Consider the following 17,368-nt stretch of genomic DNA (forward strand, 5'->3'; position numbering starts at 1 on the left):
GAATTTTTTGCTGAGATGTAAGATTTCTCTAATGGATGTCCAAAATTGTTTAGGGTTGTGTTTAGTATTATTCTGTTAAGTTGTTATAGTATAGATTTTTGTCTTCATTTCTTTGCTTTTTAGTATAATTGAGAAGCAGTCTAAAGTTTTCAAGATGTTGAGGTGTTTTACATTTTTCCCATTCTTTTCATGCTTTTTCTCTATCCTGCATTAGCATTCGACTCTTTTTGGTTAGCCAAACTGCATTATTTGTTTTCATTCTCTTCCACCTAGGAGGTGCAAGGCTATTTAGGGTATTTAGAAAAGTACAGAATCATCTAAGGGGGAGGATTTGTAGGAAGGTCTAGTTAGCAGATTATAGTGAAGTAATGAACATTTCGGTGTTAAAGGTGGAAAGGTTACATGTTGTTTTATAAATATGCGGTTTAAGTGGATGTGTGAGATGTCTAGTCATACAGATTGGGAAATGATCACTGAGGGAGTCTGACATTGCCCCTGTAAAGGAGTATTTGCTAGGGTCTGACACTAGGATATTAGGATCCAGTCTAAAAGAGAGTTTGACATCTTGCTATAATGTGTGGGGCTATTAAGTAGTTGTGTGAAACCATACAAGTTCATGCTACATTTAGGAAGTTAGAGTTTATGCCTAACCAACTGACATTCACATCACCTAGTAAAATTATTTCTTCTGGAAATGTTATGGATAGCCAATGCTGGATATCTTCCAGTACAGCTGTACTGTTGCCAGGAGGGATATAACGGAGAGTAATACGCATTTGTTTATAACGGTTTATTTTGCAGAAAGCAATAAGAAGCTCTGATGAACTGAATTTTGGTGTTTGTTTGCTGTAAGTGGAAATGTGGAAGGCATTGGGAAATATTAAAGCAATATCACCTCCTTTTCTCTTGATATTGTCATTACGGATGATAGTAATACCAGCAGGTATAATTTCGGAGTCGTTTATGCGGGGTTTAAGCCAAGATCCAGTTACAGCGAGATCAGGCTTATGCTGGGTAATCCACACATGTAGTTCCGCAATTTTATTTTTTATACTTCTAACATTTACTGCAGCAAAAATTAGGTCACCAGGTTTTGGGATTGGCTGTTGTTGGGTTACAGAGATATACGGGAGAGAATTACCTTTGTGTTCATTGTGATAGATAGGGTCAGGATTAAGGTGTATATTTCCTCTTAGAAGGACTTTAGCATATTGTGGAATTATGCATACTTGTTTTTAGGAGAGGATTCTTGCACTTAATTTTGTTTTGGTTTTGAGCTGAAGTGCCATTAATCAGCCTATATTTGGAATAAAGATGAGGGGCAATATTAACTAGGTTTGGTGCAATGTGTGGAGAGTGTAAAGAGGAAGCATGGACAGGTGGCTGGAACAGAGTTGGAGTGATATTATGACATATTGAGTCAAAGTAGGATGAACAATTGCACAGTGGGAGGAGAAGAATAGAAGATAAGCTGTAGAGTAGCATAATTAAGTACAAGAATCTATATTTTACACATGTCAGACAGTGAGGAAGTAGAAATGAAGAAGAAAACAAGTTGCAAGACAGTAGGAGATTCTGTGATGGTGGATTCAGAAAGCTGGAAGAGGATAAGCAAGGAGAAAATTATTTTCTATAAAAGAAGAGTGGTAGGTTGTCCTGGTATCTTTTCTGGAATGTAAGGAATAGAGGGGTATTAAAGGCTAGAGTATAACAATGTAATCAATAAAAAAAGAAATGAGAGTTTATTTGCGAAAAGAAAATGAGACAATGTGGAAGAGATAGGTACTATTAGAGAGGGTTGTGATTCTAAATGGATAAAGTGCAAATCAGTATGGCAGGGAGGAAGACAGTTGGGAATGGGGCTGAAAATCGAACAGAGATAGGGAAGTAGGAAACAAGAAACAGAAGTACCTGTATAAAAGTAGAATGGTCATTGGGGAGGGTTTTGGAATAACAGTCACAAGTGAAATGTGTAATCAGGAAATATAACATTAGGAAAAGAAGAGGTGGGTAGGAATTGCTGGCAGGGTAGGGGAGTAAAACCAAGCATAGTGGGCTTCCCGCCCTCAGCTGAGTTTATAACTGAGAACAAAGCAATTAACAACAAGATGCAAGTAAAACTGGCTGGCTGTCCTTTCTTGAGACTAAAAAAATGGTATATGCAGTACAGTCTGCTAGTCAAGCAAAAGAGGACAGTGGCCAACTTAGTAAGAGGTCTTTAGAGTACATGCACTATTTCACAGAAATGTTCAATCACAAAGCAGGCATGTATTCAACTGATTAAAGCTAATAGGCAGCAAGGTTCTTCATGATTATTATGCTTACATTAATCACTGAACAAAATTCAAAGTAAACTTGTAGGTGTAGGGTCTTATGGCAGAGCTAATGCAATATCGAGGTCATATGTAGTGATTGTAGGCTCTGCTCTATGAAGGAAAATCAGATTTTTGTTATACAAAAAGAAGTGGAGGTCAAATTAATAAATACATATAAAAGAACAATAGAATATGCATAGAAAAATAAAAATGAAATTATTTAAATAATTGTATAACTTTGTAAATATATACATATCTAATAATGTAATTATGTAAATGATGTATTATGTAAAATATATATAAATAAAGGACCCCTTCTCTTTTCTATAAATGCCTTAGGCTCTTTTACATGCACCTAAGCTACCACCAACTCAAGCAGATGGGGTCCTGGTTTAACATTCATCGGAAGGATGGCAAACTCAGGAGTATAGTACTATCACAGTAGAATACTAGGCTATTGATCCAAAGGGCGTTTTGAAGCATACTCATGTTTCCCGATAAAATTTGGTAGGTACTGGTTCTCAAAGTTTTTGTGGGGGTGTGTGTATATGTATGTATTTATATATATATATATATATATATATATATATATATATATATATATATATATATATATATATATATATGTGTGTGTGTGTGTGTGTTTGTGTATATACATACACTTGGCAAGAGTGTCTCAGCATTTACAAGTTTCCACTGTTTAACAGGGACATAGCTGCCAGACCAGAAGTATGTTTAAAGTTCCCATCCAATGAACCAAGTTTTGCTTGAATAAGTGCAAGGATGAACTCTGCTTCACATGCATGGGGTGCCTGTTCCAGAGAAAGGGGAGCTTCTGAGACACATATTTGTCCCTCTAGTATTCTATGTACACTGCAGACAAAGCTTAGCAATAGGAACTCCCGATACAGAGCTCTATTTGTTTTATGGATGTACAACAGGTCCATTAGGTCTGAATCGGAGGGAACTTTGCAGGCTAGGCACAGGTCACCTCTCAGTAGCCTGTAGGAGACTGAATACAAGGGCAAGGTTTGAGGACTTGTTTTACACCCCATATATTCATATTATGAGAAATTTCTGTGGCTGCAGAGTTGCTGCATATGCCTGCCCAGGTATATAGCAAAGTGGCATTGTACTCGATGACTAGTCTTAGGAGAAAATAGTACAACAGAAAGATGACATGTCTGAATCCAGATGCAATGCCCCTGTTTATAATTTGTGCAACACAGAATCATTTCCTCACTACAGTAGGCACATGAAAGTCAAATCTCAAATAACTGTCCACATGTGTTCCCAAATCCCTGACTACTAAAAGGGGTGTATTGTCAATGCAGTAATTTGCTGGGGTAGCCATATTTCTGAAAGATACTTTGATATACTTTTTGGCATCAAGTTTCAGAGCATGAGTCTGTCACCAGTTACTAGTCTGTATCAGGCTTCCCTGGAGGCTACTTATGCCTTGGGGGACTCAATGAATGCACCCAATTTCCAGTCATCGGTGAATTTGGTCAGCCAGGGGTCGTTGACTTTAGCCTCGACTTCAGAGAAGCAGATGTCAAATAGGACCAGTCCCCAGCACTGAGCCCTGGGGCACCCCATTAATAACTGGCCTTTTTACTGAAACATATTCCCCTACTCTAACTTCCTGGGTGCTGTCCGCAACCCAGCTATCTATTCAGTGGAGAATGTATGGGTTTATACCTAGTTTAGTGAGCTTTTCTACACTGCTGGAGTGAGGTATTGTGTAAAATGCTTGGACAAGTTGAGCTAGGCAGTACGCAGTATGCTAAGGATTTTTTTTTATTTGTGCAATGTCTGAGATTTTTTTTTGGTTTAAGGAGATTACATTTAAGAGCCTCAGCATATGTGGGCCTATGTGTCTGGTTACTGCTATGTCAGGTGAGTGTAGTGTGTGTTACTGACAACCTGTTTGCGTTATTATAAGTGCTTGTACATGTTCCTCCAGTGACATTATGCAGCTACACCTCTCACACACCTTATTACTTTACTTAAGAATTAAGTGGTTGTCAGTAAAATTAATGTCTTTTGGCTTTTCCCGGTTAGGGGTCGCCACAGTGGAATGCCAGTCCGCTTATGATTGGCAGTAGATTTTTACTCTGCCAAGGTGCCAGCCCGACACCCAACCTTCAACAAAGGTATACCCATTCACGCACGAACCTACCTGCATGTCTTTAAATGTCACTCGACCACGGGGAGGACATGCAAACTCCACACAGAAGGCGCTCCAGCCGAGAATCGAACCGGAAAATCTCTTGCTGTGAGGCAACAACGCTAACCACTGCACCACCGTGGCCTGGTTGTCAGTAAACATGAGAATTGCTGCAATGTCTCATGACACCCCTATCTACCATCCCTTGTAGAACACAATATTAAAATACTTAGTCACGAGCAACCACTAGGGATTTACAGCTAGCTAGCCTGGTTGCTGTAAGAGTATACACTACAATCAGGACTATCTAAGACGAAATTCATTGGTGGGGGGGTGATAGTGTGTATACTAGTTGCTCTTTGGACAACCAAGAACCATGGAAATTTTAGGGGTACTTTTATATGGAAAATTTGAATTCTGTGTGCCTATGTACCTACAGGGCACTGCTAGCTGTATCTGTGTGATGATCACCACTGTGCAAGCATATCAAGTTTATAGAGGTAAAGAAAGCTGAGTTAACAAAACAAAGAGCTCTCTGACCAATCAAGCAGTCTCACTTAAAGCCTTTCTGTGTGACTACCCTCTCAGACAAGCCAGGTTACCTTCTACTGCCCCTAGAAATGCATTCCATTGTCTTCTTCATGTAAAGACACACTACAGTTGGCCCAAACTGAATTCAAACTATTAGAAACACACACTTTTAAAATGTGTACAATGCAGAGAAACCAGCAATCAGGTCAGTGAAAAGCAATGTCACTTTACAATGATACAGTGCAGAAAAATACAATAAACAAACAAAGTAAGCAGCAGCACTCAACTATATTATCAAAGTGTAAAAAAATCAACTTAAAGTACTTATCTGTGCTGGTATGGCACTGGATACAAACCAAACAATCAGGGAATAATGGTGTGGAGACCGAATGCTTGTAGAAATGAGCCAAGAGGTGTGCAAAAAATTAAATTTATAGAGACAGAGAAAGCTGACTAAACAGCCCTCTGACAAATCTAGCAGTCTTACTTAAAGCCTTCCTGTGTGAGCCCCAGCTCAGACAGACAGTCTACCTTCTATTGCCACTAGAAATGCCATCCTAGGTCTTCTTAATGTTGCTTCTCCTTTACGCTGCATAGCAGTGTCGGTAACAGGAAATGACCGAGTATCCAGAGTGGTAATAGAATCTAGTGTCTTCTAATCTTCCTGAATCAAAAGCAAATGTGCTACCTATTGAACCACTGACAGTGCACATTACATTGGATATGCATATACATATATGCATACTAAGTATAAACAAACACATTGTATGCACATTCACATGCACATGTGTATAGATTTTCCTAGCAAAATATCGTCTCCTGAGGAAATGCTTGTGTACAGCATGTTATCTTTACAGTACTTACAGATGTGATAACAGTACTAACACTGAAATGCAATAGCATGCAAATGCACGATAGGGTCACATCTACAACTGCACTGTATTGTAGTTTCATGTTCAAATGACAGTTGTGGTACACAGTCTAGCTGTATAAGAATTGTGTCTGCATTGCTATTCTTGCTGTGTAGTTCATGAGCATATCTACTTCATAGCAGCTGCTTGCTTACTGCCCGTTATTGTATCACTTCTAGAGTTCTGCTACTTGGTTATATCTCAATTACATGCAGGCATTTTGAATGCACTAGTGCTATACACTGCTTACCAAATTTATCAGTCCTGCTCTCTTATCTTCTGTGTTTGGGAACATTTTAAAAGGATTACACTACAGCAAACTCACTTCTGATCTTTTTTTTTTTCTTCCAATAAGTGAGGAGTAGGAGCTTCCACAAAATAAAATACTTAGGTTCTTTAGAAAACAACTGGTTGATCACTGACCTTTTTTCCAAGGAATTAAATTGGTGAACCCAAGTGGCCCATTGGGTCATCTTTAAGAAAACATTTTACTGTTTAATAACAAAACATTTTACACCACAAGCCCACACCTTATTCTTGATTCATTTATACTTCATGTAACAATCAATGTAGCATATGCAACACTCCATATTTTAGGAAAATAAGCAAAATGCATGTCACCAGAAAACATTTAAGAAGGATATTCTAAATGAAGATAAATATGTTGACAAACAAAACTATATTCAAAAGATAATCTGTGTTGTACTTTTTTATTACCAACCTTGTGTTAGCCCCTGTTGCTCAAAAGACTGCTGTGCCATGGTTTGTTCAAACTGATTTATATTCTGTTGCAGAGCATTTTGAGCTGCACCAAATGTCACTAAAGTCAAGAAAGAGTGACATAAAAATATCAGTACAAAAAAGCATGGACATACCATATACGTCTTCAAAAAGTGAATTTAGTGCATTTAACTTCTGCATCAAATCAATTTTAGAAGGCTTTTTCACAAAGATGTCATAGATTACAACACTATCTACAGTGAAGTAAATCCCTACACACTTCTGGTGGAACTGTTTTATAACTGCTTATGGTATATTTGAATAATAAGCACATAATCTTTCAGTTATAACCTAATCTCGCCACTGCGTATATAAAATGGAAATGCACCTTCATCATGAACCAGCGGTTGTTCAGCAATCTGTTGCCCCAATCCATCTAGATCTGATTCCACAACTTGCTGCTGTTCTAGCTCCAACAAAGCTTGTTGTTCATTGGTGACAGTGGTGGATGGCTGCAACTCATCACTTTCTATCTCAACCTGCATCTGTGTAGAAATTGGGACTTCTTGCTGATCCATGGACTCATTACAGAGAGAGCCTGTCTGTTGCTGCTGAAGCTGCTGTGCAAGTTCATACCTATACAAATGGTACAAACTGGATGTTATCATTTACAGGAAATATGCACTATTACTCATGAGCAAGAAAAAAACACCTTTTTTGACTAACAAAAATACATTTTAAATTGTCATCACAGATCAAAAAAGGCAGTGATACACATACTACTTCTAGGTAACCCTATAAGAAAATGATTTCAGCAAACACTATTACCTGCAAATACATGAAAATGAACAGAGAAACAACCAAAAGGTGTTTTTACAAACTAGGCAAGAGGTTTTAATAGGTCTGCTCTCACGGATGCATCTTATTCCCCATATCACATGGTATTTAGCAACTGAACCATTTTGAAGCCAAGGCACCCAAAAATCCATTAGTAGTCTCAAAAGCCAGAGAGACAGTCAGTCAGTAAAAGTGGAAGACAGACAGCTGATGGTTTACAATACCATCATAGGGAGAAAATGTGATTAGATGCAACAGCTGAATCCTGACAGGAATCTGCTGGCTACTACAGGAAAGCAATCTTCAATATCCACCCACACAAGGTTGCAAAGAAGTGAAGTGTGTGTGTGTGTGTGTGTGTGTGTGTGTGTGTGTGTGTGTGTGTGTGTGTGTGTGTGTGTGACACCTTCCAAGAGGCACTTCAAGGGAGAAATAAAGGAAAGACAAAGTGAAAAAACTTCAGGGCCAAAACTGGGTTATTTCCTCAAAGAATCATCTGCTAATTTTGCATGGGATTTGGGGTGGTTTCCTAGACTGACAGGGGAGAATGAAAGAATCAATTGTTGGCCACACACGTGACCTGCCAAAACAGGTACCTCTCACTGAGATTGCAGTCAGTCTATAATTTAAAACATTATAAGCATAGTGTTTCTTCATAAAAACAAAAATCAATGAAAATACTTATACATAATATAATAAGGGTGGTTGCTGCCCCCTTGACCCCCCTCTGTATTACAACTGAATTATTTTCAATATTAGAATAAAGTTGCTTTTTAATCACAGTACAAGCTATACAAATGTTAGATTAAGGACTTCCATTTTAAAGTAGTTATTAGACAGACAGGCTAAATGGTAAAATAAATTGTGTTTCATTTATGCATAAAAGACAGCTAAGCAGAAAGACAAATAACCTTGCTGATAGAGCATGAGAGACAGTTTATTAGAAAGAAAAGATAAGCAAAGTGTGCAGACAGAATGTTCTTTTCTCAAGGGAAAGATTCAATCTTGCTAGCTACAGAATGTTCCTTAAATAAAGCACAGATTTGACAAAGCTTGAGGACAAGGTTTGAAAAAGTAAATAAGGAAAATTACTGGACTGATGCAATATAATATGTTATGTTCAGGACAGCAGTTCAGTTAAGGTTAGTAAGTTTGCTTGACCTGTTACTTCAGAAAAGATGACGAGCACTCGAGCCTGAGTACAGAAGACAGGTCATCTAAAGACTATGTTAGTTTATGTTGTTCAGGATAATCAGAATATGACATGCAGTAACTTTGAACACTAATTGTTAATCAGTACTGTTAATGAAAACAGTATTCGGATATTGTGAACATCTAATAAAGCCTTATTGAATGAGCTAGAGTGTTTGGAGAATTCATTATGAAAAGTGCACAAGACCTGGGCCATAAAGGAGAGACTGGCACCTGTTCATCACGAGCTTGGGTAATTAACAGATAAAGACTTTCATTTCTCAGTCTCATTACATACAGTATTCCCAGCTAATTATGGTACAGTACAGTATTATCAATTTTTACAATAGCACCTGCACAGGCCTGCTGTCTGGGGAGAGATATAATTCTTGCAACCCAGCAAGCAGCTAGTCTGGAACCCTTTCACATCCAGTTTCCAGTACAGCATATTTTCTTAAGTTCACACTGATTGTTTATACAGCAGAAGTACTACAGCAGCACTCTGGAGGCTTTCCAGCTGAACAGCTGACCAGCTGAGAGGCCCCAGTAAAGCTAATCAACAGTGCTATGGACCACCTTTTCAGTAAAGATATCATTAATTTCCAGACTTGGTGACATTACGTGTGTTCCATACAAACTAGTGCAGCACTTTGTGTTTCACTCAACTACATGTGTTCTAAGAAAATGCAACAAAAATAGCTGCAGTAAGTAATTTTTTTCAAGTACAGTTTTACTGCAATAGCCAGCTTAACTTTGAGGTTTAATTAACAGTTTAGAGTGACAGAAAATGTTTCATAGCAGACTTTTCATCAGCATACCAGTATTTATTCCAGAAAAAGAGCTGTGAACTCTATACAAAATAAGCTAAAAAGTGTGGCATAAGTTTTCATTAAGACAGCATTACTTCATGCAGAAAACGGACACAGCATATGACCTTTAACCAAAGTGCACAGCACCAGTGTTTACTTCAGAAAAGTGTCACACAACTTCAGTAGACCAGTATTAAATCAAAGCAGTGTTCCTTCTGAACATAAAAGAAACTATCCAGTTAACAGCTATCTCCACAAACTTTCATGTTTCCAGTGTAACATCATACAGCCAAGAAGCAAGAAAAAGGTTAATAATCTACAGACGACAGCTCACATTCTTCCAAGACCATAAAGTTATGTAATACTTTATATGCACCTTTTAGTTAACAGCCCAAAATAGTTTAAATTAATCAGTTACAGTCACCTGCATGTAAACATGTCAAGTAATTTTGCTATAGTTAAAATGTCAGTAAATCTTTGGTTTAAGTTTAAAAATGTTCTCGTAAAGTTAAAGGTTATTAGTTCAAGAATGTTAAATATTTCCAAATGCAAAAGGGTTAAGACAGCTTATAAATCAGCTTATGTCAATACAGATTTAGATTTAATTAATCCTTGTGTATATGCTACAGCACATACAATTCAAAATACAGAAATATGTTGCAGTATTAAACATACAAATGTCAACACAGTCAACATACATAACATGCAAGCAATATCTCAAGTTCACATTACTTCATCTAGTTTCTTATTTTCAGACTCAAGTGCAATGTTTGTGCTGAAGGGAGATAAGAAAAATCAGAGTGCAGATTTTAATACAGTAAACTGCAATATAACTGAAGAACACACTTTAGTATTAAGTGAAAGAATGCATTCCATAGCTATCTGCAAAGATCAGAGCAATAATATGTCATTGTTTAAGGTTATTTCATTTAAAGACAAATCAATTTCAGTTACACATAGTAAAGACATAATTGCAGTTTTGTCAGGATTTAAAAGGTCAAAGATTACAGCAGCTAACAATTCAAAGTGTAGCAGCTCTGTGTATACTGTTTTAGACTTCAGTAAAGTGATTTGTGCAAATGTACATATTTTAAATAAATGGTTATGACAGAAACATGAAGATTTATGGGTTAAAAATAAAATAAATTCCAGTTCAGCTGAAACAGCTGCAGTGCTCCAAAAATATATTGGGTGTGGTCAGTTAGTAAAAAATGGTAACAGTATGCCTCTTTGTCTTGTAAGCTATATCAGAACTAAAAGTCAAATTGATTAGCAGAATACATTTTTGTATTACCGTTTGTTTAGCAGTCATTAGTTAAGCGCTTTGTATTAAAGTGTTGCAGTGCATAAACAATATTGTAATATAGACGGAGACAAAATAATGTTTGCTAGTTTACAGAATGTAAAATTTAAAGTCATTGCTACACTGTAAAGGTGACAACACAGTTAAAAAAATTCAGATCCTATATATAAAAGAGTACATTATGTAATCGGTTTAAGACTGTATATGTTTCATATGGAGATGGCAGTTTGCCAAGCACATCAGCTCAGATTACAGCCAACCCAGTAAGCTGAATTAAAGACAGTGCTATCCATTTAATGCATTTACAGTTCTATTTATCCAAAAAAATTGTAGACAGTAATAATAAATTCTTGCAGCATTCAGTAATACTGAAAAATTAAATGACCTTGGTTATGGTGAGACAGTGGGTAGAGTTTTACTCACAGAACAGTATGTTAATATCCAAGGGTCATGAGACAAAATGTAAAAAGTTCAACAGTTAAAACTGATTTTATATAGGTGCAAAATGCATAGTGTTACATTACTAATTTGAGTTTCATTTAAAATAAGTTCAGAAATTTGATGCATCTATCAAGTTAAATCTAATTGCTACAGCCAAGACCTTAGAGGAAGCTGTCCATTTAATGGTTAGACAGAAACAGATTTTGCCAGCATCAGATGCCAGTAATAAATGTTTTCCTATAAATACCGATATTGCAGCAATAAAACAGACTTCACCAGTCCCAGCAGTTAAATGTTTTTTGTAAAAGCTTGGGCATATAAAAACAGTGTCCTAAGCACTGGACATGGAAACACAAACATGTAAAAGCTGGTATTGATGACTTAGTTCTAGTTGTTTCAATTAAAGCTAGACAGGTTAAAAGATCTGAGGGTGGGGCAGTGAGTAAAATTACTGACAAACCACCTTGTTAGGGAGTGCACATAGTGAATGGGTAGAGAGAGGGAATATTGTTAGCTTTTCAGATACAAGGCAGCCCACTATGGTTAATGACTGGGCAAATGACGTAAGTAATATACAAAGTCTGAGGCCAAGGGATAACCAAAAATATCCTGTAGCTCAGGTTAATGTTGCCAGTGAGATACCAGATTTTCAGAATATGTATAAAGGCTGTGATAGTTCAGCACCAAATCAGTTAGCATATTTGATTTTATTCCAAGTTGAAAAGGACAGCAGACCACTTGATACTGGGGTTTCAGTTTCAGTTACAAACATACCTCTGCCAGAGGACTTGAGTACAGTTCTCATGCTATCAGGGTTTGAAGGGTCAAAGGTAGGTGCAGTCAGCAACAAGCCTTTGAAAATACAGTACCATTTTGTAAATGGACATTATGTCAAAATTAGGTGTGTTAGAGTTTAATAACAATATATTGTAAAAAAATAAAAATGCTATAATATCAGTTTACCTACAGACTTGCAAGAGTTCATTAGCAGTAAATGTTTATTTCCTGCAGAAAAATGTAAATAAGATCAGGGCAATAAGCAATGCTATCAGTTTATAATTGTTAAAATGCAAATGTTATTTTAAGGACCTGTTACTAAATACAATCAAGAACTTTAGTTACCCAGCCTTGCATAAGAAATGAAAATAAGAGGTTTAAAAGGCCTAACTATAAAGAGGGCGCTTCAATATTAAAGCAGGCCTTCCTTTACCTCATCAGCGACTGAGAGAATGCAAAGTAAAAGTTGGCAAGAGCTGTGGGGCAGAAATTGACTGTTTTATGTGTTTCAGTTATTTCTACAATGTTTGTTTAAAGTTAAAATGTATGCATTAAAGCAAGTATGTATGTTTTCAGACAATGTTCTCATGTTTTCAGGTTCATGGTAACAACTGTACAGCAGTAGTAGTTTTCATTCTGTGTTCAGATAGATTCCAGTTTATTTGTGTTCAGGTAACACTGTCAATATGTTTTCAGACAATTGTACAATAGTATTAGTTTCAGTATATCTATGTTCAAACAATAATAGTAGAGTTATCAGACTATAACATGTACCAGTTTCAGTTATGCTTTTATCTGTGTTTAGGTAACACTGGCAAAATATATTCTTTTAGTTTAGTTAGTTTCCAGAATATACACAGTTATTTTTAAATGTTCAGTATACATTATTCAGTCATTAGTTAAGGGTAAAGTAACAGCATTTTTTTACAGGCTTATTAAAATAAGTTATTAATAAATTATTTTTACAGGCCTATTAAAATAAGCTATCAATAAATTATTATTTAATAAAAGGTATAACATGGCAGGCTTAATTTATTAATTAATTTACAGATTACAGTGCACTTTATATAATTATTGTACATTACAAATTAAGGACACTAACAAACAATGCAAAGGTATAGACTTGAAATACAGAAAGTATAGGTTTTAGTAAACTAGTATAGCTCATAAATATTTATAAAAGTTAAAAAAGGTAAGTAGCATTATAAAGCAAATTTACATAAAAATTTATAAACACAAGTTAACACAGAATATGGTAATTATGCTTCAAGACCACTTATAAAGTTATCGTTTTAGTGTAGATTTTAATTAGCCTTCAGAAAATAATCATCATGCCTGATATGCTATACAATATGCTGCAGAAAAAATCTCTATATCCGCTGCAGAAATTAAGGTAAAAGGTATAATAGAGGTGAACCAAGTGGGCTCAACTGTTGAGGCAAATCTGCAAAGATCCAAGACATGCAGGGGGATGCTGATAAATGGGCACAATGCAAAGCTGCCAGTCCAGTCCCAAAAGTAAGGTTGTATGTGTACAAACATAACAAGGGGCACATTTGCCTTATGTACTGAAAGTATTGGCTAAGCAGCTGATAAAGTACAACCATCAGCTACTAGGTTATGTAGGTTTTCAGAAAATTTGACCTATCATGAAGTATAAGTTTAAAATCCTCAGCTAAAAAAAAACTATGTAAAGAAATTCAGGAGGAATGTATAATATGTCTGCAGACTAACCTTATGTTAAAAAAAACCTCAGCTGCAGAGAAAGCATGGCACAGTATACAGATAGAATTTGCAGGACCTCTTCCTCCAGCAAAATCGGGTTAAATAATGTACAGGTTTTAAATACATCACTCATACATCAGAACTTAGACTTAAAGGCTCTAAAGACTATATATCTAGGTAATATAAAAAATCAAATCATAAAATTAAGTGACTTCAACCCAAACAGGCCATAAATGCTTAAGTGACAACTAAGGGTCAAAATTAAAATTGCAAGTTTATTCAAATCATAAAGTTAAAAGACTTCAAACAGGCCATAAATGCTCAAGTGACACCAAGTGGTCAAAATTAAAATTGCAGGTTTACCAAATACATTTTTTTTTCAAATTAAGAGTCAGGTAGCATAAAGCTGCATAAAGTAGTGAGCAATATAAATGTAATATAACTACAGAAGTAGGTCCCAGTAGACTTTCGTTAGGGACCTCAGAGGCAACTGTTAGATTAGGGACTTCCATTTTAAAATAGTTATTAAACATTAGACAGGCTAAATGGTAAAATAAATTGTGTTTCATTTATGCATAAAAGACAGTTAAGCAGAAAGAGAAATAACCTTGCTGGTCAAGCATGAGAGACAGTTTATTAGAAAGAAAAGATAAGCAAAGTGTGCCGACAGAATGTTATTTTCTAAAGGGAATAAAGCACATACGAGACAAAGCTTGAAACCAAGGTTAGAAAAGTAAATAAGGAAAATTACTGGACTGAAGCAATATAATATGTTGCATTCAGGATAGCAGTTCAGTTAAGGTTAGTAAGTTTGTTCAACCTGCTACTTCAGAGAAATTTTTGAGAGAAACACTTCCAACCTCTGCTGAAGGTGCCAAAGACAAAAGAGCAGCAACAAGGAAAAAGACTTCAAAGCACCACCACAACGACAATACAGTTCTTAAGCTTCTCGCATCCCAAACAGACAATCCAGTAGAACAAACTATTTATTAATCAAACGAATGTTCAAATCAAGTGGAATACAGAAAATAATAAAATGACAACAGATGAGCTCTTTCGGCTATTCAGCCTTCATCATAAAACTTGTTACTACTTCCCATTTAAAAAGAAAAAAGAAAAACTTAACCAATCATTTCTTCATTTCTTACATCCTCGCTGATTAATAGCCAATGATTGTAGCTAAAACATTGATTTCCTATAGGTAGAAAAGCAGAACTAAAGACAAAACAAAATATCAGAAAATGCTCCATTTACGAAATTCATAGCCAATAAGACGACTTATTAAACATTCTTGCTATTAATTTCTCGTTCTCTTCCTTTATCCCCTTTAATAATTTATACAAGTTTAAAGAAGCAGAATAAACAACTGAATTTAGTAAAGTCAATGTCCCTTCATCTTCACTCATATACAACACGTCTCTTTTCTCTGGGTTTAATTTTGGAACTCCATATGACAGAAAGCACCAGCTGCACAATTTCCTTTTCATATGTTTGTGGGATCATATAAACATTTGACATACATTTTTATTTTTCCAGTTAGTATAGAATTCACCAGATAAACCTCCTTCCTGAATGCTAATCTAAACGTCCTCTGCAGGAGATGTATTTCTTTCATTTCATCACCCCCCCCCCCCCAGCAAAGGCACCACATTAAAAAAATAATACATTCATAGTTTTCACCACATCTTCCGAACTCTTACTTTTATTTTTATTGAAGGTCATTCCCATTTCCTTTAAACAATCACTAAGACTAATTAACATGTCCTTCATCCATATTTTGTTCTTAGCAACTACAACTATTTCACTCATTATTGTTGTTATTAATAGTGCAAATAATACTGCATGTATGGGACATCCTTGTCTAATATCACACTTCAGTAATATTTCTGTACTCAGTCACCAATTCACTAACAATCTCACTCTATTATTTTGATATGTTGAGATACACACTCTCCTAACTCTATTACCTATTCTATATTCCTCTATAGCATCCCACAAAGCATCATGTCCTGGTGTATCAAATGCCTTGCTAATACCACCCATCATAAATTTTACATCCTGTGTTTTACTTGCATTCACAATGTCTCTCACAACTAATAATAATTCTTGACATTTCTTCCCATTTATACCATATATACTTACTTTCACAATATTCCTCATCCTTCCATTCTCTTCTGTGTTACTATCAAAATACATAATCTGTGTTATTCATTGTGGTGGTTCTCTATTTTTTTTTCTTCTCACCTTTCTTCCACATAAATTTTAATACCTCACTACATAACTCTTCATAAACAAATCCTTCCTTCAACCATTCATTCAGTACATTTACAAACTATTATGTTTTCCAGTCCACTAATTGTTGCACATTCAATACCCTGTACAATCTTGGCCGGATACTGAATCAACACTTACTTTCATAAGAACTTTATCTAGTTCACTACTAGTAATTTACTTTTCAATATCTTCCACAACTCATTCTGGATTTTTTTTTACTTTCCTGTCTCTCTTATTTTCTTTCTTTGTACTCTTTTGCATATTTTCCACATGATGTACTACAATACTTATACTTTGCTTGTGTTCTTTCTGCCTCTCCTTTGACATTTTTCATTTCTTTCATTATACTAATATCCCCCTTTATTATTTTACCCAAACATGCAGATACCTCATCCCTTCTCCCATGTAAATAATATATTTCTGCCTAAACAGTAAGGGCTTATTTTTTCTTGATTTCTTTTATATAATATTTTTTTCCATATCATAATACTTTTCTTGCATTATTCTCTAAAATTCTGTCATACATGTATTTATTTATTTATTTATTATTTGTTAACTGGGAAAGTCTGACTTGGAACAAACCCAATTTTCAGTGGAGGCATGGGGAGAAATGCTCCAGATGCATGTCTTTGTAACATGGGAGGAAACCAGAGTACCTGGACGAAACCCACATGAATGGAGGGAGGACAGGCAGCTTCCACAGAGAAGGCACCCCAATTGAGAATCAAACTGGAGAACCTCTTGCTGTAAGGCAACAACACTACCGCTGCACCACTGTGCCGTCCATTTCTATACATTTTCCCACACTTCGTTTTTTCTTCCTTTCTTACATCATTCTGCCATTGGAAAAACACTTTTTATACTTCTTTTTAACTTCATCCCACCATTCAGTCCATTTTTTTACAGAAGTCCTTCATAGTTATATGATCCTTCTATAACTGCAATACTTCCTACTCTCCAATTTCATTCCATCCTCTCTCTCTTATTCTTTTTATTCCCTTTTCTATTTTAACATACTCCCTTTCTTACATCACCTCCATTCATAACGCTACATGGTTTGATAAACCTGTCAACTGTATCACCATCTGCTACCCCAAAACCTTCTACTTGCTTAATATGCGTCAGCATCCCAAAGATGCACTTTATTAACTCAGGTCTGCAATTAACCAGCCTAGGGAGATAAACTGAAGCTATCCATTCATCTTTTGGAGTTGAGCAAAGCAGGAAATTAAAATTTTGAAGTTGTGGTTTGAATTGGAAGTCTATCCAGGGAATGAGTTTGAATGTGGTCCTGGTGGATTTTCTGCTTCGAAAAGAAGAGTGCTATTGCCACTGTCGATCATTGTACCAAGAGCTGGGGATCT

General features: G+C 35.9%; 1 protein-coding gene across 1 annotated transcript in view; it reads right to left on the reverse strand.

The window, feature by feature from the left end:
- ZNF236 (zinc finger protein 236) overlaps positions 1-17,368 on the reverse strand; it is a 1,651,223-nt gene that overhangs the window by 886,059 nt on the left and 747,796 nt on the right. The window contains exons 14-15 of the mRNA XM_044067103.1: positions 7,036-7,283; positions 6,649-6,747 (exon numbers count right to left, since the gene is read on the reverse strand). Coding sequence (XP_043923038.1) covers positions 6,649-6,747; positions 7,036-7,283 — 347 coding nt within the window. The remainder of the gene's footprint in view (positions 1-6,648; positions 6,748-7,035; positions 7,284-17,368) is intronic.

Source organism: Protopterus annectens, chromosome 3.part1 (genome assembly GCF_019279795.1).
Source record: "Protopterus annectens isolate FY-2018-M chromosome 3.part1, PAN1.0, whole genome shotgun sequence".
NCBI lineage: Eukaryota > Metazoa > Chordata > Ceratodontiformes > Protopteridae > Protopterus > Protopterus annectens.